Genomic DNA, 25,360 nt, shown 5'->3' with positions numbered 1-25,360 from the left:
CTGAGCTGTCAGCACAGAGCCCGACGCGGGGCTCGAACTCACGGACCGTGAGAGCATGACCTGAGCTGAAGTCGGACCCTTAGCCGACTGAGCCACCCAGGCGCCCCTATACTTTGAAACATGAAACCAAAAAGCAGTCATTGGCAGTACTTGTTGCAAAGTCAGTTCATGTGCCTAAGTAACTTTCATGGTTCTATCGTTACTATCTGTGGAATACCTACAGTAATAATTTATGGAAGTTTGGAAATAATGCCCATTTAATATCCTTTGTATACTTCCATCATATTATACTTGATTTTTAGTACATATGCTATATATTAGATTTTAAAGTAGTAAGAATTCTGGCAAAGGCAAACATTCAAATAGCTAACCTAAAGTTCTATTCTTCAAACTTACATTTTTATTTACAACAACAAACTTATGTATGAAAAGGGAAAACAGAATATAGTGGTTTCTTTTTGATATAAACATGAAATGTTGATACCAATAATACCGTAGCAATCTGATTTTCTCACTAAAAATGCAAGAATTACAACTTTGCCATGTACCTATTGTTGAGACAGTGTGATCAGTGTGATTTTTTTTTTTTACTGAAATAATGAAAGGTCTCATTTTTAAAATTTTTTTTATGTTTATTTATTTTTGAGAGAGAGACAGAGCATGAGCAGGGAAGGGGCAGACAGCGAGAGAGACACAGAATCCAAAGCAGGCTCTAGGCTCTGAGCTGTCAGCACAGAGCCCGACGCAGGGCTTGAACTCATGGACTGTGAGATCATGACCTGAGCCGAAGTCGGACACTTAACCGACTGAGCCACGCAGGTGCCCCTAGATAGATCTCATAATTAAAAACAGACCATCTAACTTACAGAAACGGCTTTGTTTAGTTAGGATATTTGACATCTGTACTTGCCTAAATAAAAAGTAGTAAAACTCAGTTATTTAGTCCTAGATCCAATATTTACTAAATGCTCTTGGGTGTAAGGCATTGCTCTAGAACTGTAATTGGATGGGAAACAAGAATCTAGAACTAAGTAACTGGAACCTTCAGGCAAATGGCACTGTTTCAAGGATTTCAGTTATAGATTGGAAAGTCATAAAGTGCCAGGCTGTAAGATTTTTATTTTATATTCCGAAGCTAACATTTTCAAAAATGGAAAGAAAAATGCTAACATCTATTCTAACTGTATCCCTGAGGCCCATTTCCAATTCTGTATGGGCCATAAGCTAAGACTGTGTTTTACATTTTTAAAAGATTATGAAGAGAAGGAGGTGAAGGTGGCGATAAAGGAGGGAAGGAGGAGGAGAAGGAGGAGGCAACAACAGCAGCAACTGTATCTGGTCTACAAAAAACAAAATTTACTATTTAACACTTTAGAGAGAGAGAAAAAAAAAAGCTAATCCCTAATCTACACAGTCTGGACTCACATAATTTGTCAGTTTTCCCGAAACCACATTTAAAACCACTTGTTTTTGTTTTCCTAATAGAAGAGAACCCTCTCCTATTTAAAACAATTAAAATTTTTCACCAAAATGAATTTTAACTCAACTCTTCTGGAATTGCATTCTCAATACCCTGTGTTTAGTTTTATAAAAGAGTAACTTTAGTCTTGTTTCATTTTCTTTGATAAAAGAAAATGAGTCATACTTTATTTTCTTACTCTAGCCGGCTATATTTCTTGACCATTGCTAATGGCTGCTTATTTAAACCCTTTGTAATTGATTTCTTATATTTTATTTATTTAATCTAGTTTTTATTCAACTAAAAAATGAACAAATGGGCTATAAACGAGGCAAGAATGACACATTAGAACATATTCACAAAGCAAACATCAATATCAAAAGAAATACCAGTTTTGTTCGCTCATTGTCCTACCACCAAAAATTACTACTTGCCTCAAGTTCAAATTCTTAAATTCCAATTGAATGAATTTTTTAAAAATATCTCTTTTGGGGGTACCTGCAACGGCTTAGTCAGTTAAGTGTCTGACTCTTGGTTTCGGCTCAGGTCAAGATTTCATGGTTTCATGGGTTCGAGCCCCGCGTCAGGCTCTGTACTGACAGTGAGGAGCCTGCTTGGGATTCTCTCTCTCTCCCTCTCTCTGCCCCTCTCTGACTCACACTGTCTCTCTCTCAAAAGTGATTAAAAATTTTTTTAAATACATCTTTTTGAATCTGTATTGTTTTCAATGAGGTTATTTTAAAAGATGCTTTGAATACTTATTAATTGATGAATCACATAATCTGAAAAAACATTAAGTATTCATTATGTTATAAATATAAAACATGAAGTAGGTTAATAACAATACCAATATTTTGTATCTATACATGACTATACTATCTGAGGTACTTTCACACATATTACCTCTTTAATCTTCCACCATTCATGTTATTATACACATTTGACATAGGAACGGCTTCAAAGAAAAAACAAAACAAGCAAACAAACAAAAACACAGCCATGCTTATACATCTAGTAAGTAGCAAAGTTAAGAATTATATTCTGGGATTCCTTAAACCTCTTATCAGAAAATATATGTTTGTGTGCGATGAATTTATGTACATATAGACAACATGTAGCCTACTGACCACATATGTTGTTAATTTCAAATATGATTTACAATGTACTTTTTAAAGTTCAAAAGCTTAAATCACTATATTGTACACTTGAAACTTATTTAATACTGTAAGATAACTGTACTTAAATTAAAATAAAATAAAATAAAATAAAATGTAATAGAAATAAAAAGTGTTTAAAGCTGAAACTAACCACACATATTTTACACACACAAACCAACCGTCACACAATCAATAATTGCCTGCAGTAAATACACACTAAACCTATTAGTTTTACAAGGTTGACTCATCATTTGCAGATTCATTAATATACATATTAATAAATCTAAAGAGAAAAAAATATTTACAATCTAGACACTAAAAATTCTGACAAAAATAAATGTTCATTCCTGATAAAATATTAAAGAAAACAGGAATGAGATGATACTTCTTAGATAACTATATACATCTACAGACATTATATACAAAAATAATCAATATCTTGCATAATAAGGAAACAATGGAAGCATTTTTTCTGCTAAGAACAGGAACAAAGCAAGACTACCCAGTAACTCCTTTACTACTAATATTGCACTAGAGATATTAGCCAGTGTAATTATACAAGAAAAGTTAATTGATACTTAAGAACTAGAAAGAAAAAGTTAAACTATGTCCACCTGGAAATGATACAGTAGTATGCCTGGGAATCAATCCCAGAGAAGCAGTAGTAACACAAACTAAAACATTAAACAATCCAGTAAGGTAACATAATTAAATAACATACTGAAATCAATAACCTTCTAATAATAAAAAACAGGTAACAGATAGAAAATTAGTTTATAATTGGAATGAAGAAGATAAAATATTCGGGAATAAATTTAAAAAAAAATATATGCAAAATCCATTGTAGGCATAAAAGTAGTTGTGAATAAATAAAAAAAAATTTGTTGCTCTTGAAAAAAAAAAAGCAACCAACATCATAAAGATGTCAGTTCTGTTTGAATTAATTCATGAATCTTACATCTCAATAAAAATGCCACATTTTGATGGGAATTAATTGATAATAATCATCATATAAAAAATAAACATGCAAGAATAGCCAGGAAAACACTAAAAAAGCTTAAAAAAACCCAGCCTACTAGACATTAAAACATTTATAAGCTCTCTATAATTAAAACACTGAGATAATGGCACATCAATGGAGAAACAGCTCAGCAGAGTACAATAGAAAATCCATAAATAGAACCAAATACATATGAAACTTTAGTATATAAAAAGTGTGTATATTAAATCATGGATCAAAATGATTTTTTTAAAATAAATGTCACTGAGACAATGGATAGAAAAAGGTTACATTATATTTTTTAATTTTTAAAATTTATTTATTAATTTTGAGAGAGAGAGCACAAGCAGGGGAAAGGCAGAGACCGAGGGAGAGAAAACCCCAAACAGGCTCTGCACTGTCGACATGGAGCCTCACGGGACAAACCGTGAGATTATGACCTGAGCTGAAATCAAGAGTCGGTAGCTTAACTGACTGAGCCACCCCAGGCACCCCCAAAAAAAGGTAACCTTAGATCCATACTTCACACCATACACAAAATTAAACTCCAAAAGCATCAGTGACCTAAATGTAAAAAAGTAAAACTATACAAGTAAGCCAAGAATATACAAGTAACTTAGATAACTAGGATGTAAAAAAAAAGTATTCTAACTCTAATTCTAAGAGTGATAATTTTGGGGCACCTGGGTGGCTCAGTCGGTTAAGCATCCAACTTCAGTTCAGGTCATGATCTCAAGGTTTATGGGTTTGAGCCCCATGTCAGGCTCTGTGCTGACAGCTTGGAGCCTGGAGCTTGCTTCAGATGCTGTGTCTCCCTCTCTCTCTGTGCCCCTTCCCCACTTGGGTTCTCTCTCTCTCTCTCTCTCTCTCTCTCTCAAATAAACATTCAAAAAAACATTAAAATAAAATAAGTGATAATTTTGATGACATTAAAATATAAAGACTTCAGCATGGCAAAATAAATAATAATCACCATAAGCAAGGTCAAAAGACAGACCAACTTAGAGAAAATTATTCAACAGATAGATAATATTCCTAATAAGTAAAGAACTCTTGTCAAATTGAGGAAAAAATATGAAAATATCCCCAAAGAGAATTGAACAAATACACAATTAACATAAAATATAAAAATGGTCCTTAGATACATAAAGAGAAGTTTAACTTCACCCATAAGAGAACTAAAAATTAAAACACTGATTTACTAATTTTCACCTATCTGACAAAAGTTGAAAAGTATAAAAACATATTCTGTTTGCAAATCTATGTGGAAATAGGTACTCTTACACAGTGCTAGTGGGAATGCAGACTGGTACAATCATTGCTAGGAATACTGTGTATGTTTTTATCTAACTTAGCATGCTCCCTTTGAGGAATTTATCCTGATGAAACACCTCTTATAGTACAGAAATATCTATGCACACAAAAGTTTCCGCTACCATTACTGACATTTGAAATTATTGGAATCTGCCTAAATATTCAGAGTTAGGAGAACAGTTGAATAAACTGTAGTATATTCTCAAAATGCAGTACTAGGTAGCTATAAAAAGAACGAGGAAGATCTCTGTAAGTAACATGGAATGATTTCCAAATTATGTTATTATATGACAAAAAAAGTACAATAGACATGTTACCCTTTGTGTAAAAAAATAAGAAAATGTGCATGTTTCTGCATATTTAATTTAAAAAACATAGGGAGGATAAACCAGAGAATGGTTTGAGACAGGTTGCTTACAAGGCATGAATAAGAATGTCATGGAAAGAATTGGGGGTGGGGGGGAGGAGGTAGGGAGGAAAATGACTTTTTGTACATTCCTGACTTTGGGGACCATGTAAATGTTTCACACACTCAAAAAAGAAAATAACATCAATGATACTGATGGGGTCCAGGCTAACGCTAACTAAACACAGATATAAATGAATGACCCTTACTCAGATGATTAACGACCACACTGAAGGAGGGAAAAACAATGAACACAAGTACTTTTTTTTTTTTTAACATTTACTTGTTTTTGTGACAGAGAGCACACATTGCAGGGGAGGGGCAGAAAAAGAAGGGACAGAGGATCTGAAGCAAGGCTCCACACTGACAGTAGTGAGCCGTTTCAGGGCTCAAACCCACAAACTGTGATATTATGACCTGAGTTGAAGTCGGACACTCAATAGCCTGAGCCACCCAGGTGCCCCAAACACAAGTAATTTTTAAACACAGTTAGAGATTAGATGTCCTCACACTGGAGACAAAATAAATAAATAAATGCTAACCTCTAATTAATATTCTTCCTTTTCACAGAGGTATGGGTTACAACTCTGGAAATACCTTCTGTACATTCTAAGACTGAAGAAATTAAAAAAATATATGCTGTGGATAATGAAAGTTGGATTAAAAATTTGGAAAGTGGGAAGAATAGAATGAACCCTGTAGTAAGGGACAGAAAATTAGGTATTAGTGTAAACTCATGGATTTTATAATATAAAATACAAATAGAGGTAAAAATGTGTACCAGTGTGTGTAGTTATGTATAAGAATATATATATGTCTATGGGTAGACACACATATATGCACGTATGTACACAGATATTTATTCTCTAGTTCTGTCTGTTGAGATGATCCAAAAATAAAGATGTCTTTGTAGCAAAGAGCCCACTAAGAAACAGGGCAGCTTAAGAAATGCCAGTTGCCAGTCAGGGCAGGAATATTACAAGACGGTACCAGGGGCGCCTGGGTGGCGCAGTCGGTTAAGCGTCCGACTTCAGCCAGGTCACGATCTCGCGGTCCGTGAGTTCAAGCCCCGCGTCAGGCTCTGGGCTGATGGCTCAGAGCCTGGAGCCTGTTTCTGATTCTGTGTCTCCCTCTCTCTCTGCCCCTCCCCCGTTCATGCTCTGTCTCTCTCTGTCCCAAAAATAAATAAAAAAAAAAAAAAAAAAAAAAAAAGACGGTACCTAAAACACAAGAAAATGCTCAAAGAATGATAAAGTGTTCACTGATAGATATATGAAAAATAGGTAATGATATAAAGAGATAGATAGATCATAGATAGATACATAGATAAGATATACAAACTAAAGAAGAGAAAGTTTTTCACTGTAAAATCAAGCCAAATAATCAGTACAGAAAACTGATGAATGAGAAAATCATTTGGTAAAAATCATAAAACTAGTAGGTGAAAGTTTAAGAACTAATACAATACTCACAGTCTCAAAGTATCTCCCAAAAGATAGTTTTTTCATGACAGGATAAAAAGGTAACTTTACAGTGCATAAATCTAGCAGACAACACTTTATCCAAACGTTCATACTGAACATTACCATTAACGGAACGATGATAGCATGTGGCTCATGATATGGTGAAAACAATTTAGCATAACTTCAGTGGTATCCTGCCCAAAGTGTGTAATCAGAATATAATCATAAAGACATGTCAAACAAAGCCATACTGTAGCACATTCTATATATACACACACACTACTAGGCTGTATTCCTAAACAATGTCAACATCACTAGATAAAAAAAAGGCTCAAAAAATGTTCCAGATTCAAGAAGTGTAAAGAGACATATAAATGAATACCACCAGTAATCTTGGATTTTCTTTTTCTCTAAAGAACAATGCTGGGGGCGCCTGGGTGGCTCAGTCGGTTACGCGTCCGACTTCGGCTCAGGTCATGATCTCACGGTCCGTGAGTTCGAGCCCCCCGTCGGACTCTGTGCTGACAGCTCAGAGCCTGGAGCCTGTTTCAGATTCTGTGCCTCCCTCTCTCTCTGGCCCTCCCCTGTTCATGCTCTGTCTCTCTCTGTCTCAAAAATAAATAAATGTTAAAAAAAAATTAAAAAAAAAAAAGAACAATGCTGGGACAAATGGTGGAATCTAAGTAAGGTCTACATTTAATAACAATATGCACCAGTGTTCATTTCCTGATTTCTGTAACTATAAGGTTACAGAATTTCTAGTTTTTAGAAAGTATCACTAAAGTATTTAAGGGATAAAGGCCTATCAAGTCTTCAATGATTAACTGAGACACCAAGAAGAAGGAAGAGACTGTGTATTTACTTGCAACTTTTGTATTAAATTATGTCAAAACAAAAAAAGTTAAATAGACCTTTTCAATTTTAAAAAGATTAAACATTTATACACCTCCCAAAAATAAAATACAGGCTTATGCTTTTGACCTGTAGGTAAATAACAACATTATGTTTAATAACTTTGAGGTGTTCTTGTTTCTCTACAAGTTATTAAGGGTTTTTTGTTTTGTTTTGTTTTGTTTCCATTTTGAGAAGGGATGCTGTTAGCAATATGTGAAATAAGCAATTTCATTTCTCAAAAAAACACTAGACCTTACCATTTCAAGAAAAAAAAATCTTCCTCTGTGGATAATTCCCCAAATGTCTTCTATTACCGATAATATACCCAAATGCTTTCTTTTACTGAATGAAAGAACTAGCTGTTGACAGATAGAAGAATATGAAAAATATACTTTTAAAATACAAATTATATGATAAAGTGAAATAGATAATATTTGGAAGTTAGCTGCTAACATTTATAGGACAATACATTCTGTTAAAATGACCCGAAAATTAATACATCAGTGAGCAGAAATGTGGTCGGTAAGTTTGAAAAGTGAAACACAGAGATTCTATTTATCTTTTCTAGAAAAACTAGAAATAGAAGAAAATTATATATATTGCACTTTCTTCCTTATCTAAACTTTATATAACTTCTTTTTTCAGTACTTAACAAAAAAACTTATATATAAAATATTGACTTACTGCTCAATAAGTTATGAGTAAAGAATAAAACACCATCTAAAATTATTAAAACCAATCTTCATTCCCAGCAAAATAAAATATACATGTGGAACCAAAATTGCTTCACTGTTCCCTCTATTAATGAAAAACAAAAGAGCTTTCTTTTTTTTTTTTAAGTTTATTTATTTTTGAGAGAGAGACAGAGTGTGAGTGGGGGAGGCACAGAGAGAGAGAGACAGAGAGACAGAGAGAGAGACAGACAGACAGACAGACTCTAAAGCAGGCTCCAAGCTCTGAGCTGTCAGCACAGAGCCCAACACAGGACTCGAACTCACGGACTGCAAGATCATGATCTGAGATGAAGTCAGACGCTTAACCAACTGAGCCACCCAGGCATCTCTATAGCTTTCTTTCTTTTTTTTTTTTTAAAGAAAAATCAGCTTGCAAATAACAGTAAGCTACTTTTTTACCTCTTGCTCTAATGAAAATATTGGTTGAAACTAGAAAATTACTTAGCTAGGAAATTTAAATTATTTTTCTTATAGATTATGTGCAAATGAGTAAAACAGAAAACACAAATATTGTATTTTCCTAGTAACACTCATATAACAAAATGCTAACTTTAAACCAAGCACAGTACTACCACCTATGGAATGAGGATACAAACATAATATAAAAAATTAAAAACATAGAAGACAAACTTTTCTCAAGTCTGCATACTACTTAGAAAAACAAGTTAACAGTGTTACAAAAACACTGATGCCTATCACCATGGAGGTACCAACACTGCCTGAAGCTAGGAGAAATATTACAAAACATTTTCAGGCTGAAATTTCCAGAGATGAGATCTGGAAAATGACTTAGGGAGTTCAGAGGTACAGCGATGTCCAGGGAAGTAAACGTAGCTCAAATGGGTAAAGAGCTGGGTTTGAATGAACGAGTGGCTGGGCCTGAGGTAAAAAGGTACAATATTATGAATGTCCTGGCCATAAAATAAAAGAATAATCAAAAGAGGGGCACCTGAGTGGCTCAGTCAGCTAAACATCCAACTCTTGATTTTAGCTCAGGTCATGATCTCAGGATTCCTGGGTTTGAGCCCTGCTTGGGGCTCTGGCCTGACAGCACAAAGCCTGCTCGTGATTCTCTCTCCCCCTTTCTCTCTGCCCCTCCCCTGCTCGCTCTCGCTCTCGCTCTCTCTCTCTCTCTCTCTCAAATAAATAAATAAATAAATAAGAAAAGAATAATTAAAAGAGAGGCTGATCTGTTGGGAAACTATTAGAATAGCCTAGGCTAAAATACAGACACAACTGGATATTACTGTGGCTTTGAAATGGGTAAGACTTGACCACTGATTATAGCTAAGATTCAAAAAGATATGAGAGCATACAGGTTTGGAGTAGAAGAATGAGGTAGTTCACATTTGAATTCTGGTTCTAGCACCTGTAGGCATAACCTTTAACATGGTACTCAGGCCTATATTCTTGGTCTACTCACCTGAAAAATGAACATAATAGTATATACTTTATAAAATGCTTAGGATGAAACATAAAAATTTAGGCAAAGTTCCTAGCAATATTTATGGCATAAATAAACTATTAACTATTAGTTATATATATTATGTACTATTATTATATATTTATTAATAGATTATTATACATTATTATTAATACATTTATTGTATTAACGATTATATATTTTTAACGTAATGCTTGGAATTTAACTGACAAAGAATATTTTAGTGTCATTAACTAAAATGTGGAAATACAGAAAAAGAGAAGTAAAGATGTGAGGGAATATGAGAAACAAGATAGAATGTGAAACAAGAAAAATTATTTTAGGGCACAGCATAAAAGGCATTGTAAGTCTTACTAAGTAGTTTTTAATTTATTTCTCACTTTGTATGCAATGAAAGATTTATGAAATGGTAATAAAATTACTGAATGTTCTTAGGAAGAAAATTATGTCTTTGCTTCCCTTCTTATAAAGGAAATATAAAGGCAGATTACAAATGGAGACATTGTATGGAGGGTATAGAAATTGTAGAGAGGGTATTCATTCATTCATTCATTCAGCAAACATTTAATAAGAAGTTATTCCATTTCAGCTAACCTGTAACATCCAACAGCAAAAGAAGAGAGGAATCGTGTGGGCCTAATGGGTATTATCAACAAGTAAGATGGGGATGAAGGGAGAAGAGTTTTAAATAACAAAGTCACTGAATTCAGTTTTTTGAATGAATTAATATGAACAGTAGTGGCCTTGTACAGAACGTTTAACAGGACCAAAAAACATGTTAAAATTGTTTATTAAAATAAATACACAATAAAATGTTTATATACTTCTTTAAATCCTAAAAATACAGATTATTATTCTTATAAAATCAGTAGATGAGCCCACAGAGAAAAAGCAAGATAAAAGGTATAGATAAAATTATTTGCAATTAAGAGAAAAGCAAATATTTGCATCTATATTCCTTGGTATATAAAAATGGACCTTGAGAGAAAAGGTGTGCCTTGTTAATAATATATTAGAAGGATTTTAATATGGTTATGAAATACTTACAGAAAATACTTATGCTGATGCCTTCGTACACCTGTTCTAGGCATTTCTAATATATAATTAACTTGTCCACCATCACTAACTAGTGTTTGTGCATTATCTGAGCAATGAAAAAGTATGTATCCAAATGGGCATTTAGTGTAATTTTTCTTTTTAATACATCCATAAAAATCAGAATAAAACCAAATACATGCTTAGAGTTTCTTAGAGTAACCTCTAATTTTCTAGAATATACTAAATAAATGGTTGGCGTTTTAGAATAGGAGGAATATGCTCCATTTTAAATCTACCTTTTAGTGTTCACCCTAGGCCTGCCATTTGAAGCAAGTAAGAATTCCTTAACATTTGTATGATAGTATAAGGGCCATTTTTACTGTTAAATTAAATTATAATATCTAACATCACTTTTTAAACAACCAAAGGGTACCAGATCCTCATAACACAAAACCTCATGCTTGATAAGGGGGCTAAGGATTACATCGCATGAAATTAAAGAGAAATATTATACACTTAAAATAAAATAATGGCTTCTACCTAGTCGCAAATAGATAAGTGTTGTACTTGTAAATTTAAAATCATTAAGTAGTTTTTAAAATTCCATGAGATACATTAGTGACACATTAATGATACATTAGTGATACATTAGTGATACATTCGTGCCAATGAAAAGAAAGCATGCAAGTGACACACTTCATTGCTAAAAACATGTAACCAGAGGTGGAAATATTCTATATCATCAGGCCTAGAACCTTAAATAACACTACCAAATGCCAGAAGCTGACATGAAGATTAAGTTTAAGTTAGGATAGGTGGAAAGGAGAAGTTTGTGCAAATAAAAAATAGGAAAGGAGATCTTGAGGAAAGGGGGTAAGTTTAATAAAGGTACAAAAGTAAGCCAAGCAAAAGTTCCTCAACACTCAAAAGTTCAGTGACTATGTCTCCAGCAGTTTCATGAGGCTCAGCCCACAGACATCTATTTGAAAAAGGCATCTGGGGCACCTGGGTGGCTCAGTCTGTTGAATATGTGATTCTTGACTTCGGCTCAGGTCATGATCTCATGATTCATGAGATTCAGCTTCGTGTCTGCCTCTGTGCTGACAGCACGGAGCCTGCTTGGGATTCTCTCTCTCTGCCCCTCCTCTGCCCTGCACCTGTTCATGCAGTAGCACACACACGCATGTGTTCTCTTTCATTCTCATTCTCTCTTTCTCTCTCTCTCTCTCTCTCTCTCTCTCTCTCTCTCTCTCTCTCTCCCCCCCCCACCTTCTCTCCCTCTCTCAAGTAAATAAACTTTAAAGAAAAGGCATCTAACAGAAGGAAGTAGTAAGCTGCACCTTCTACTAACCCACAATCAAGGTCATTCTAAAATTACCTGACTTAATGTCGGGTCTAACTACTTTTCATGTACTCAGTTCTTGCCCTTTTGATTCCTTTTATGAGGATAGATAAGAAGAGCTCAGAATGATGAAGTAGATAAAAGAGTTATGAGTGTCTGAAGTTAGAAGAAAACTTTGACCAGAAAAACAAAACATTTCAAAATAATTAGTAGAGAAAGAAGACAAACTAGCTAAAATATTGTAGAAGCTATGAAATAAAGGTTCTTTTTAATCATTCAATTTAAACAGGTAGCTCCGCATAGTTTAAGAAGCCTTTCTTGGTTCTCTTAATGTGTTTAAAGTTATCTAAAAAACGTTATTCTGAAGAAAATATTAAAAAAATTTTAATGTTTATTTATTTTTGAGAGATCGAGAGAGAGAGAGAGAGAGAGAGAGTACAAGCAGGGGAGGGGCAGAGAGAGAGGGAGACACAGAATCCGAAGCAGGCTCCAGGCTCCGAGCTGTCAGCACAGAGCCCGACATGGGGCTCGAACTCACAAAGCATGAGATCGTGACCTGAGCTGCAGTCGGATACCCAACTGACTGAGCCAGCCAGGTGCCCCACTGAAGAAAATATTTAATCAAAGTAAAACCTCATACCTATACCGTATACTAAATATCTACATCTAATTATATAATTATTCATTTAATGACCTCTCTTTGGGATATTTAAGTCTCAGGTTGGCCTTTATAATCATGTATACTAAGAAAATACAAAGTTTTGACTGTTTTGTGTCAAAATAATTAACAGAAATAAGATTTACATGTCAAGCGATTTTCATTTATCTGCAGTTTTAGATTATTCAGGTCAATGTTCCCAGTTTGAGAGTATTGAACTTCTTACACTTATTTCAAGAAATGCTCAAGTTCATTTGGTTATAAACTTTCAGCTCCTATAAACACCTGTAATATGTGAGAAGGGTTTGAAATTAAAAAATCTCCCGTCATACTCAAGAGAAAGAAGAGTTCATTCATATTCCTTTTTACTACCCTCTAGGCTCAGAGGATAGTTGTATCATAGTCCAGTGTATTTATTGAAATATTAGATACTTCTGTAAGAGTCAGTTATGGGCAGATATCTACAATATACCACAAAGAAAAACAGAAGTTGTATTCATAAGAAACAAAGGTAAAAACGGAACTGTCACTATGTTGACAGAACTCTTTTTTTTCCCAAAATTGGAAAATAATAAGAGTTTCTTCATCACATTAAAAATAAAAACATATGTAGGAAGAAAAATAAATCAGCAGTGTTTATTATTCAAAAGCCTATGAAAAGAACAACGAACTAAAAGACATAATTTAATAAATATTAGACTTTGCCAAACCAATTATGAATGCAATGATAAATAATCTTATTGATAATACCAACTAATTCCATTAAACATCCTCCAAAAAATTAACCAAAAACAGTAAAACCTAGATGAAGAAAACTCTTGATCATACATGACTGCAACTTTTAAAATGCTTACATTTCATGATTTGGAGAGGATTTTTTGTTCTTGTAATACATCTTTTTATGAATACTCAAAACAAGTACACATAAATATTTTAAAACATTTTAGGGATTGACAGCATTATAGTTCAGTTGTCTCACATTGAGAACAAGGTATAAGGAAAGCATGCAACTAATGATAAAACACGTAACACTGAAATTTATAAACTGAACTCAGCTCCAAAGGGCCTACCCAGATCCTTCCGACAGAATTAGTCTTTTTCTCCCTGTTTCTATCATTCAAACTCTTCATAACACTATTATAGCACCCACATGATGTATAGAAATTTAAGTCTTCACACAGGGTTTTGCATATAGTTAAGTACTCAATAATAGTATGTGAAATCAGGGGTAATCCCTCATTGGAAAGTAATTCAGTGTGTTAAGTGTTGAGCCATTGTAGTATACTAAGCCATCCTATTCAATGAAGCATTCACTCATTTTCATTTACTAAAATTTATGAGTCAGATTGGAGATTATATGACAAAAATAATACTGTTCCAAAAGTCTAAATTATACATTCTTCTCAACATACTTAAGCCTACTGGTGTTATCAACTGTAATAATAAAAATAATAGTAATAATTGCAATAATAGCATTCTAGAGTTAACATTTGCCAGAAACACATATTATTTCCTATGTAAAGTATCTCATTTAATCCTCACAATAAATTAAATTAGTCACACTATTTTTAGGTGAAGAAACTGAGACAATAAAAGGTTAAATAATTATCCAAGATACAGTGGCATTGCCTGGATATGGACCCAAGTAGTAGGATTCCAAAGCCCAAGCTCTTTACAATATTACACACTTCCATAGTTACAAAGACTGATAGATGATAGATAAATGATAGACAGATCACACACACATACACACATACAAACATACATAGATGAAAGGAAAGAAAGAAGGATGGAAGTAAATGGCAGGCAGCCCTAGAGCAAATTTGCATCAGAGAATCTTCCTGGACATCGATGAGAAACAAAGTAATTTTAATAAACCATTTTTAAAGTGTTTTGGTTTATTTCAAGCTTTTATTTAATTTCCATTTAGTTAACATAGTTAACATAGAAAGTAATAGCACTTTCAGAAGTAGAATAAAGTGACTCATCACTTACTTATGATGCCGAGTACTCACCCCAACATATGCCCTCCCTAATACCCACCACCCATTTAGCCCATCCCCCACCCAGCTCCCCTCCAGTAGCCCTCAGTTTGTTCTCTATAGTTAAGAGTCTTTATTATGGTCTGCCCCTCTATTTCCTTTTTTATCCCTATGTACATCTGTTCCATTTCTTAAATTTCACATATGAGTGAAATCATATGGAATTTGTGTCTTTCTCTGATTTATCTCACTTATCATAGTTCTCTCCAGCTCCATCCATGTTGTGACAAATGGCAAGATTTCATCCTCTTTTTGAAATTTTTTAATGTTTATTTATTTTTGAGAGAGAGAACAAGGGAGGAAGGGGCAGAGAGAAAGGGAGACACAGAATCCAACGCAGGCTCCAGGCTCTGAGCTGTCAGCACAGAGCCCGACGCGGGGCTCAAACTCACAAATCCCAAGATCATGACCTGAGCCGAAGTCAGACACTTAACCAGCTGAGCCATCCAGGTCTTCCAAGATTTCATTATTTTGATGACTGAGTAATATTCCATTGTGCATACACACCACGTCTTCTTTATCCACTCATCAGTCAATGGACATTTGGGTTCTTTCCCTACCTTCACTATTGTTGATAATGCTTCTGTAAACATCAGGGTGCATGTGTCCCTTTGAATCAGTAATTTTGTATCCTCTGGGTAAATACCTAGTAGTGTAATTGCTGGATTGTAGCGTAGTTCTATTTTTAACTTTTTGAGGCAACTCCATGCTGTTCTCCAGAGTGGCTGCACCAGTTTGCATTCCCATCAGCAGTGCAAGAGGGTTCCCCTTCATCCACATCCTCACCAACACCTGTCGTTTCTCGTGTTGTTAATGTTGGCCATTCTGACCAGTATTAATAAAACCACTCTGAAGAGTTAATTATAATAAAAGAATAGCTATAAATGTGCCATAGGCTAAAAGCAATCTGAGGAAAATCTACAAGTACATTTATATAATATTGGCAACAATGTTAAATTGACTTTAGTAGACTGAATTTAAAAAATAATATCTGAATCTGCAGTACTTCTAAAGCCTTACCATTCAAACATAAATCTACTTCCTTCTTTCTCTTAATGTCATCAGAACTTTGAATTTTAATAAATGCATCTACTAATGAAAAATGAACTTTTTCAATAAGGTGAATAGAGAAATAGCAATAAATTTACACTTCCCATTTTTTATAAATTGATTTTAGCCATGGCTGCATTAAAAATAATTCACCAGATGTGACATATTGTTGATTTAGTTTGATAGCTAATGTGGCCCTAAAAAATAAAAATGACTTTCATATATTACATCACCATAGAGAAGTCATAGACAGCAAAATATTATCTTGCCAACTTTAAGAAACAAGGAAACTATAAGGAATTATTTACAGCTTCATAAACTATCAAAGAATATGCAATAGTGAATAAGATAGGCATTTATCTTTCATTCCCTTTAATTTTCCACTGCATTGTGCCTCAGCTTGCCAGATGTGTAATGTCAGTAACGAAAATTAACACAGAATAACTGAACTTAGTCTTAAACCTAGCACAGAAGTACCATCCCCAAAGGGGAACATACTTGTAAAAGCACTTAGGCCTACTGGAGTGATAAAACTTGCCATTCCAATTTAAAATATTTTGTAGCTAATACAGTTATTCAAATGCTCCTTTTGCCTATGTTGGCAAAAAACTAATACTTTGGTAATCCTCATGACATTGCATGGGCCAATGAATTCTTAGAAATGCACCCAAAACACAAGCAACAAAAAAATAAATATATAAACTGGACTTCATCAAAATTGAAAACTTTTGTGTTCCAGAGGACAGTATAAAGAAAGTACAAAGACAACCCGCTGAATGGAAGAACATATTTGCAAATCATGTATCTGATAAGGGCTTCATTATCTAGAATATACAAAAAACCTTTATAATTCAATGACAACATCAAACAACCCAAATAAAAAAGGGCAAAGGACTTGAACAGACATTTCTTCAAAGCTACAGAAATGGCCTATAAGCACATGAAAAGACACAGGATTTTGAACAAGTATTTGTACACCTATGTTCATCCCAGCGTTCATCACAATACCAAAGGGTGGAAGCAACTCAGGGGTCCATCAGTGGATGAAGGGATAAACAAAATGCATGTATGCTCACAACAGAGTATCATTAGGCCTTGAGGAGAAAGGATATTGTGATACATGCTACAGCATGGAATACTGTGGATGCCACGTATTTCAAACTACCTACGGCACTCAAATTCATAGTGACAAAAAGTAAAATGGTGCCAAAACCTGGCGTGAGGGTAATGGAGCATTATTATTTAATAATTATAGAGTTTCCATTTTGCAAGATGAGAAAAGTTCTGGAGTTGGATGGTAATGACTATCTTAAAACAATATAAATGCACTTATTGCCTCTGTGCTACAAACACAAAAATGGTAAAATGGTAAATTTTATGTTATGTATATTTTACCACAATTTAAAAAATAAATTGTTCTTAAATGGGCAAAGGACCTGAATAGAAATTTTCCAGAGAAAATCTACAATGACTATCAACCACACGAAAAGATAGTTAACATCACTAGTCATTAAGGAAATGCAAACCAAAACTATAAAGGGATATCATTTCATACCTACTAGAAGGATCAAATTTTTTTTTTAAATATGGAAAATAACAAGTGTTGGCATGGATGTGGAGAAATTGGAATCTTTGACATTTCTGGTGAAAATACAGAATGATGCAGCCACTATGGAAAACAACTTGAACAATTTGGCACTTTTACAAAAAGTTAAACAGAATTACCACGTGAGCCCACAATTCCTCTCCTAGTTTATACACAAAAGAATGGAAAACCAGTATCCAACAAAGACTCAGCAGTAAGGTTCACAGCAGCATTATTCGCAATATGCAAGCAGTGTTAAAACTTCTAGAGAGTCTTCATCTTTCCACAGCCAATAATGGAGGCTTTTCTGTGGGTGCTTTATGGGCAGTCTCCATTAGAAATAACGGATTAAAAATGTAAGGGACAAGGACCAATCCAGATATAAAAAAGGATTACTATGGGGGCACCTGGGTGGCTCAGTCGGTTGAGCATCCAACTTTGGCTCAGGTCATGATCTCACCATTCCCGAGTTTGAGCTCTGTGGTGACAGCTCAGAGCCTGGAGTCTGTTTCAGATTCTGTGTCTCCCTCTCCGTCTCTGCCCCTCCTCCACTCACTCTCCCCTCCTCCACTCCACTTTTTTATATTTTAATAAAAAAAGGATTACTATAAAATTATAATTTAAAAGGAAACTTAAAAGAACACTTAAAAATTCTCTGGCATGGGGTGCCTGGGTGGCTCAGTCAGTTGAGCGTCCAACTTAGGCTCAGGTCATGATCTCATGGCTCATGGGTTCGAGCCCCACATTGGGCTCCATGTGACAGCTCAGAGCCTAGAGCCTGCTTGGAATTCTGTGTCTCCTTCTCTCTCTGCCCCTCCCCTTCTTGCTGTCTCTCTCTCACTCTCAAAAATAAACATTAAAATTTTTTTTAATTCTCTGCAAAATAAGAGGAAAAAGCAGCAGGATAGAGGGGAAGATAGAGAAAAGTAGAGTTTAGTAAACAAAAAAAAAATGTGATGAGAATAGCACTTAAAATGCTCCTTTAATGTGCTTCAATTCCTATTACATGACCTCTATTACATGTGATCTCATTCGATCTTTATCATCTGCCTTTTGCATACGAAAAAAAGGAGGCACTAAGGTTAAGTGGCCACGGCCAGACACGTAAACAGTGGCAGAGAGGGATTTCAGCCCAGGATTGACTGCAAACACAAAAATCTTACCTGATGTAAGGCATACACAAAACCTTTAATTGTTTCTTATTTCTAAAGTCAATACAATAATTTACTATTATTAAAAAACAATCAGGGACGCCTGGGTGACTCAGTTGGTTAAGCATCCGACTTCGGCTCCGGGCACAATCTTGTGGTTCTTGAGTTCGAGCCCTACATTGGGCTCTGTGCTGACAGCTCAGAGCCTGGAGCCTGCTTCGGATTCTGTGTCTCCCTCTCTCTCTGCCCCTCCCCCGCTCACACTCTGTCTCTGTCTCTCTCTCTTTCTCTCTCCCAAACATAAATAAATATTTAAAAAATAAAAATAGATATAGAAAACAATCAGCAGTGATTATTTGTGAATAGTGAGATTATAGGTGATTTTTAATGTATCTGCATTTGCTAAATTTCCTATAATAAACATGTATTCATTTTGAAATAAGAAAAAGACTTTTTAAAGTAAGTATACCACAAAACTGTTATAGCTCACATCGTCTCTAATGAATAAATACTACTTTCCAAAAATATTTAAGCTTCATGGGAAAAATTTTCCTTAATAAAATGTATTTTCCACAATAAGATAGTATGTTCCACAAGAGGTTCATCTTTCTCAACTTTCATTTCTGTAGTACAAATACACAGGTAAGGGAAAAACTACTTACCTGTGCACTGTCCTCCGTTAGTCGGATCTCCGTAATAACCTGGCATGCAGTCTTGACACTGGTTTCCTGTGGTGAGATTTTTACACTGTTCACACACGTTATTATTGACGCAAGTGCTGTGTCCATTACACTGGCAAGCTAAAGAAAAGAGTGAAAATATTACAAATATCTGCCTAACAATAGCAAGTATAATAGCTATCAAGACAAAGAATTTATTTTACAAATTTGAGTGATAGCAAAGTCCAAAGGACATTTCCCAAGTTTTATTTTTATTATGTATAACATATGTGGCTCAAATATTAAAGCAGGACAATTTATACACTAAATTCCATGTTAAAATTTTGTCTAATGCTCTATAATATGTTGGGGCAAGCAATAGAGTAAAACATAAAAGTTATAGCCAAAAAGAATACTTTTTAACTATTCCTTAAAGATTCATGTATTATGTGTATTAAGTTATATAAGCACAAGACTGAATAATACAGCTTTGATAAAGAATATTAAAAATGCATCTTATTATATTTACACATAACAACAAAGGATCAATAAATACAGAAAACTTTGAGACTATACACGTCCTTACTTGAAAAAAATACGTGTAGAATTATCAAAAAAAGCACTTTTAAATTAATATACACAAATGTTTCTCTTCTTTGGATAAGAAAAGCTTCAAGGCTTAATAAAAATTCTATTTGTGAACTAAAAAGAATCACATTTAAAGCCTGACTTTTTATGTCTTCATAATATAAAATTTAATAGGTTTTGATATTAATTCTACAACAGAATCCAAAAATTTCAGATGAGAGATCAAGTTCATATATGAAAGCTCACACCTTTGGTGCTTATTTGGGGCATAATGACTTGGTTTGGTAACTGCTTGCCCAAACACCATCATCACTGCCACCCTCATAATCATCTTCATCATTATTACAACTAAGATAACATTTATTTGAGGTTTCCCTTACTTTGACCAGGGAAGCCAATGTTCAGTCAACCAACTGTTTGTGGCTAGCATCTATTCTAGTTGGTCAGTGCACATACTAGATCTGTTTTAAAATATATAAATACCACCCCATTGCCACATAGTATACCGGGTGGTTTACATGAATTACATCATTTAATCCTCACAACGATTCTGTGTGGAAAGTACTACATCAGAGGACCATTTCTAAGGTAAGCAAGCCTGGGTAAAGCAACTACCCAAAGTCACGCAGATAATTAATGCCAGAAACAAACACACAACCAGGAAGTATGAATCAAAAGACCAGACATTAAATACCACCTCTTGCATGTAGAAAATTTGAAAGTGAGAGGGAAATCCTGAGAGACTAGCATAAGGTTATCAACAAGTGTTAACCTCAAAGGATAAAGAAATGCACTGGCAAAACCAGTGAAAACCAAATACCTATACCTTACAGAAATTTTCAGAAGCATAACTCTACTATAACACAGGATAGAAAGAACACAAAGTCATCATGGGAAAATGCTAAATAATCATCATCCTCTTTATAAAATTGAGGAAAGGATAAGTTTTCACATTTTCCATTACATTATGAAACAATGACAAGGAAATTTAGAAAAAAAAGTTCATGATAATTTAAGTGCAATCAAAACACAAAACATTATGTTTAGAATGCTCAAAAGTTCGTTTTAAAATGTATAAATATGCCTATGGAAAAATTAATTGTGGTTATTTTAATTTAATAAGATTTTTCTGCATCATCAATTTTCTATAATAAATTCCTATTACTTCTATAATAAGAAACAATGTTAATAACTTTAACTTTTTAACATTTGTTTTAAAAGATAAGTTGTTTCATAGAAAGTTTATTATGTGACACTACTAATTAATTCACTCAGGTAAAAACAAAATTTATTGAGTGCCTACTACATGCAAAGCATTACCTAAAAAAGTTAAAATGAGAAATGGGTTACTATAAAGTATTTTATGAATCTCCTGGCTGCATTTTTTCATGAGAAAAACAAATGCTTTAACTTCTGAATAAGATGTTTAAATTCAGCAATCACATCTAACATCCTCCCTTCAGATTACCACTAATATAATAAGGAAACTTGACAGCAATGACAGGAATTTGGGTATTGTGACAACGACACAAATAAAACCAGGAAGTTGTAAACTACAATACCTCTGGAAATTAAAAGGGGACCCCTGGTGTAATGCTACTCACTGTCCCTTCTTGAAAATGAGCATTTCAGAAGGTAGTTCTGGGGAAATCATGAAGCATATCAGTGGCATGATGCCATACAGCTGGTAGAAAAGTGTGATACAGGAAAATCTAATGTTTTAGGTAATGAATACACCACCACCCCCCCCCCCATAGAAAGCTGGTTCAATTTAGACCTAACTGCTGGCAAAATTTCCAAGAGAGGGGACGGGGAAGGAATGGTCATTGTTACAGCTTATACCAGCACAGTAGCAATGGCAAAAGAGAAAGCATGTTACGGAAAGCAGAATCCAGGCACAATGGCTGTATCAAACATAGACAAGAAAAGGATACACAATAAGCCTATGATTATGTTTTATTCCCACTAGCATCAGGGTGCTGGAACAGTGAGTAATATAAGCTTACATCTAACAGTTCTTCCAGGATACATTGTTACTTGAAAGGTTCTAATAACAACCTGCTTGTGGAACATGAATAAAACTAAAGAGAAGCTATCCACACTGTTTTGTCTAAATTTTAAAACAAACCCAGATGGTTCTGTATCTATTGATAAGCAAACACACACACAAAAAAATGAAAATAAAACATTATGGAAAAGTCAGCATTTGATATGCAAATAAAGTACATAGTTTTGAAAAATATGTGCTATAAAACAGATGTACAACATTTAAAATATCTGCTTGACATTCTCAATAAAATTCAAAAGATATATACACAGAAAATCAAGGCTAAAATTTACTGAAACATTTTTTAACACATATCCTATCTTAAACCGAAAGGGATTATCAGATGCTAGAAATAAAGCTGAGATTCAAACAAGATCCAAAGAAAGAATTTTGAGGTAGCAACTGAATTTCACTATACATAGAATAGACAAGCAAGAATAAGGAGGCATGGGTTTGAAAACCCAGCATGGCCAGGTGATACAATCTTGCATCCTCAAGGAAGAGAGTGAAACTGAACCATGGGTCATGATTTTGCAGTTCGTGGGTTCGAGCCTTTCAACAGGCTCTGTGCTGACAGCTCAGAGCCTGGAGCCTGCTTTGCATTCTGTGTCTCCCTCTCTCTGGCCCTCCCCCAGCTCACAAAAACAATAAACTTTAAAAAAAAGAATGATAAACTTTTTCAAAAAAGAAAAAAGAAAAGAAAAACCTTTAAGGGGTGCCTGGGTGGCTCAATCAGTCGAGCATCCGACTTTTGGCTCCGGTCATGATCATGGTTCGTGGTATCGAGCTGTGGCATTGTACTGACAGCATGGAGCCTGCTTGGGATTCTCGCACCCTCTCTCTCTGCTCCTCCTCCACTCACTCACAGTTAAATACATGTTCTCTCTCCCTCTCTCTCCCTGTCTCTCTCCTAAAATAAATGAATAAACTTTAAAAAAAGAAAATCAGGAAGAAAGAGGTGATATACCACTGACAAATGGTAGGAAAGAAGAATTATAAGGGAACATTATAAACTGTATGCCAATCAATTAGAAAACCTAGATAAAATGGACAACTTTTTGGAATGATACTAACAACAAGACTGACTTAAGAAGAAGTAGAAAATATGCATAAACTCTAACAATGAAGAGAATGAGTGAGGTACAGGCTTGTAGTCACAGAATGAATAAGTCACAAGGATGAAAGGTGCAGCATAGAGAATACATTCAATGGTGCTGTATGACAGCCAACGGCAGCTACACTCCTGGGAAACACAGCATAACGTACAGAGTTGTTGAGTCACTATACTGTGCACCTGAAGCTACTGCAACATTTTATGTCAACTACACTCCAGTAAAAACAAACAAACAAGTCAGCAATCAACAAAGTACCAGCAAAATATAGCTCACGATCAGCTGGCTTCACTCGTGAATTCTACCAAATGGTTAAAGAATAATTAATATTAATTATTCAAGAATATTTCCACAATAGAGAAGCAAAGAAAAAATGTCCTGTTTCTATGAGACCACTACTAACCTAATACAAAGACCAAAGTCATCACAAAAAAGATGACAGTCCAACAGCACTTATGTTTATAGGTGTAAAATCCTTAAGACACAGTAGCAAAATGAGTCCACTAGCATATGAAAAGGATTATTTATCATGACAAAGCAGAATTTATCCCAGGATTGGGATAAACCCGTTTGTTTGAACAACTAAGAAACAATCAAGTATACACCATACTAATGGAGAAAGAGGAGAAAAAAAACCCAACATGATCATCTCAATACATGGAAAATACTCAACAAACTAGGAAAAGAAAGGAATTGCGTCAAACTGTAAAGGACATATATGAAACATACATAGCTAACATCATATTTAATGGTGAAAGACTGAAAGCTTTCCTTTTAAGATCAGGAACAAGACAAAAATGCCCTCTCTTGTCACTTCTATTCAACATTGTCCTGGAGGTTCTGGAAAGGGCAATTAGGCAGAAAAAGAAACGAAAGGCATTTAGATTTTAAGAAAATGTTTACAGCTAACTCAATTTGAAGGTGATATGATCTTACATATAGCAAACTAAGAGGGATCCACACAAAAAATATTAGAGCTAATAAACAAATTCAGCAATATTGTAGAATAAAAGATCAATTATAGAGAAATCAGCTTCATTGTATTTTTATACACTTACAATGAACAACCCAAAAATAAAATTAAGAAAACAATTCTACTGACAATAGCACTAGGAAGAATAAAGTACTTAGGAGTATACTTAAATACAAAAATAGAGGACTTGTACTTTGAAAACTACAAAACATTGTTGAAAGAAATTAACGGAAAGACTTCTATTCACAGATTTTAGGCTTAATATTAAGATAGCAAATCATCCAATTGATTCACAAACTAAATGCAGCATCTATCAAATTCCAAACACATTTTTTTATAGGAAGAGACAAGAAGATCCTAAAATTTGTAGGAGTTACAACAAATACCAACTAGCCAAAATGATCTTGGGAAAAAAAAAAAAAGAACCAAGTTAGAGGACTGCTTACTCTTCCCAATTTCAAGACATACTACAGAGTTACAGCAATCAAACCAGTGTAGTATTAGCATAAGGAGAGACACAGCAATAAATAAAATAGAATTAGGTCCACAAACAATCCCATACATCTATAATTTACTGATTTTCAACAAGGGTGACAAGACCATTAAATGGAGAAAGAACAGTCTTTTCAACCAGTGATGTTGGGATAACTTGATAACAACATGCAAAAGATAAAATTTGGACTTGTACCTCATAACATATATAAAAATTAACTCTAGGGGCACCTGGGTGGCTCAGTCTGTTAAGCGTCTGGTTGTCAATTTCAGTTCAGTTCATGATCTCACGGTACATGAGATCAAACACTGCATCAGGCTCTGTGCTGATGGTATAGAGCCTGCTTGGGATTTTCTTTCTCCCTCACTCTCTGTCCCTCCCCCACTTGTGCTCACTCGCTCTCTCTCTCAAAATAAATAAATAAATAAATATTTTTTTAAAAAAAAAATTAACTCAAAATGGATCAAAGATCTGAGTGTAAGAGCTAAAATGATAAAAATGTTATAAGAAAATATGCGTAGGGGCGCCTGGGTGGCGCAGTTGGTTAAGCGTCCAACTTCAGCCAGGTCACGATCTCGCGGTCCGGGAGTTCGAGCCCCGCGTCAGGCTCTGGGCTGATGGCTCAGAGCCTGGAGCCTGTTTCTGATTCTGTGTCTCCCTCTCTCTCTGCCTCTCCCCCGTTCATGCTCTGTCTCTCTGTCCCAAAAATAAATAAACGTTGAAAAAAAAATTAAAAAGAAAATATGTGTAA

General features: G+C 34.6%; 1 protein-coding gene across 3 annotated transcripts in view; it reads right to left on the bottom strand.

Annotated features, from left to right (window-relative positions):
- Window positions 1–25,360, bottom strand: part of ATRNL1 (attractin like 1) — a 778,070-nt gene that overhangs the window by 540,323 nt on the left and 212,387 nt on the right. For all 3 annotated transcript variants that reach the window (XR_007145488.1, XR_007145489.1, XM_047826276.1), the window contains exon 19: window positions 19,400–19,537. Coding sequence is in view for 1 of the 3 variants with exons in the window: in XM_047826276.1 (XP_047682232.1) it covers window positions 19,400–19,537 (138 nt within the window). In the remaining 2 variants the exon portion in view is untranslated. The remainder of the gene's footprint in view (window positions 1–19,399; window positions 19,538–25,360) is intronic.

This window comes from Prionailurus viverrinus, chromosome D2 (assembly GCF_022837055.1).
Source record: "Prionailurus viverrinus isolate Anna chromosome D2, UM_Priviv_1.0, whole genome shotgun sequence".
NCBI classification, from domain to species: Eukaryota; Metazoa; Chordata; class Mammalia; order Carnivora; family Felidae; genus Prionailurus; species Prionailurus viverrinus.
Note: the sequence above shows the minus strand (reverse complement) of the source record. Positions and strands in the feature narration are given on the sequence as shown.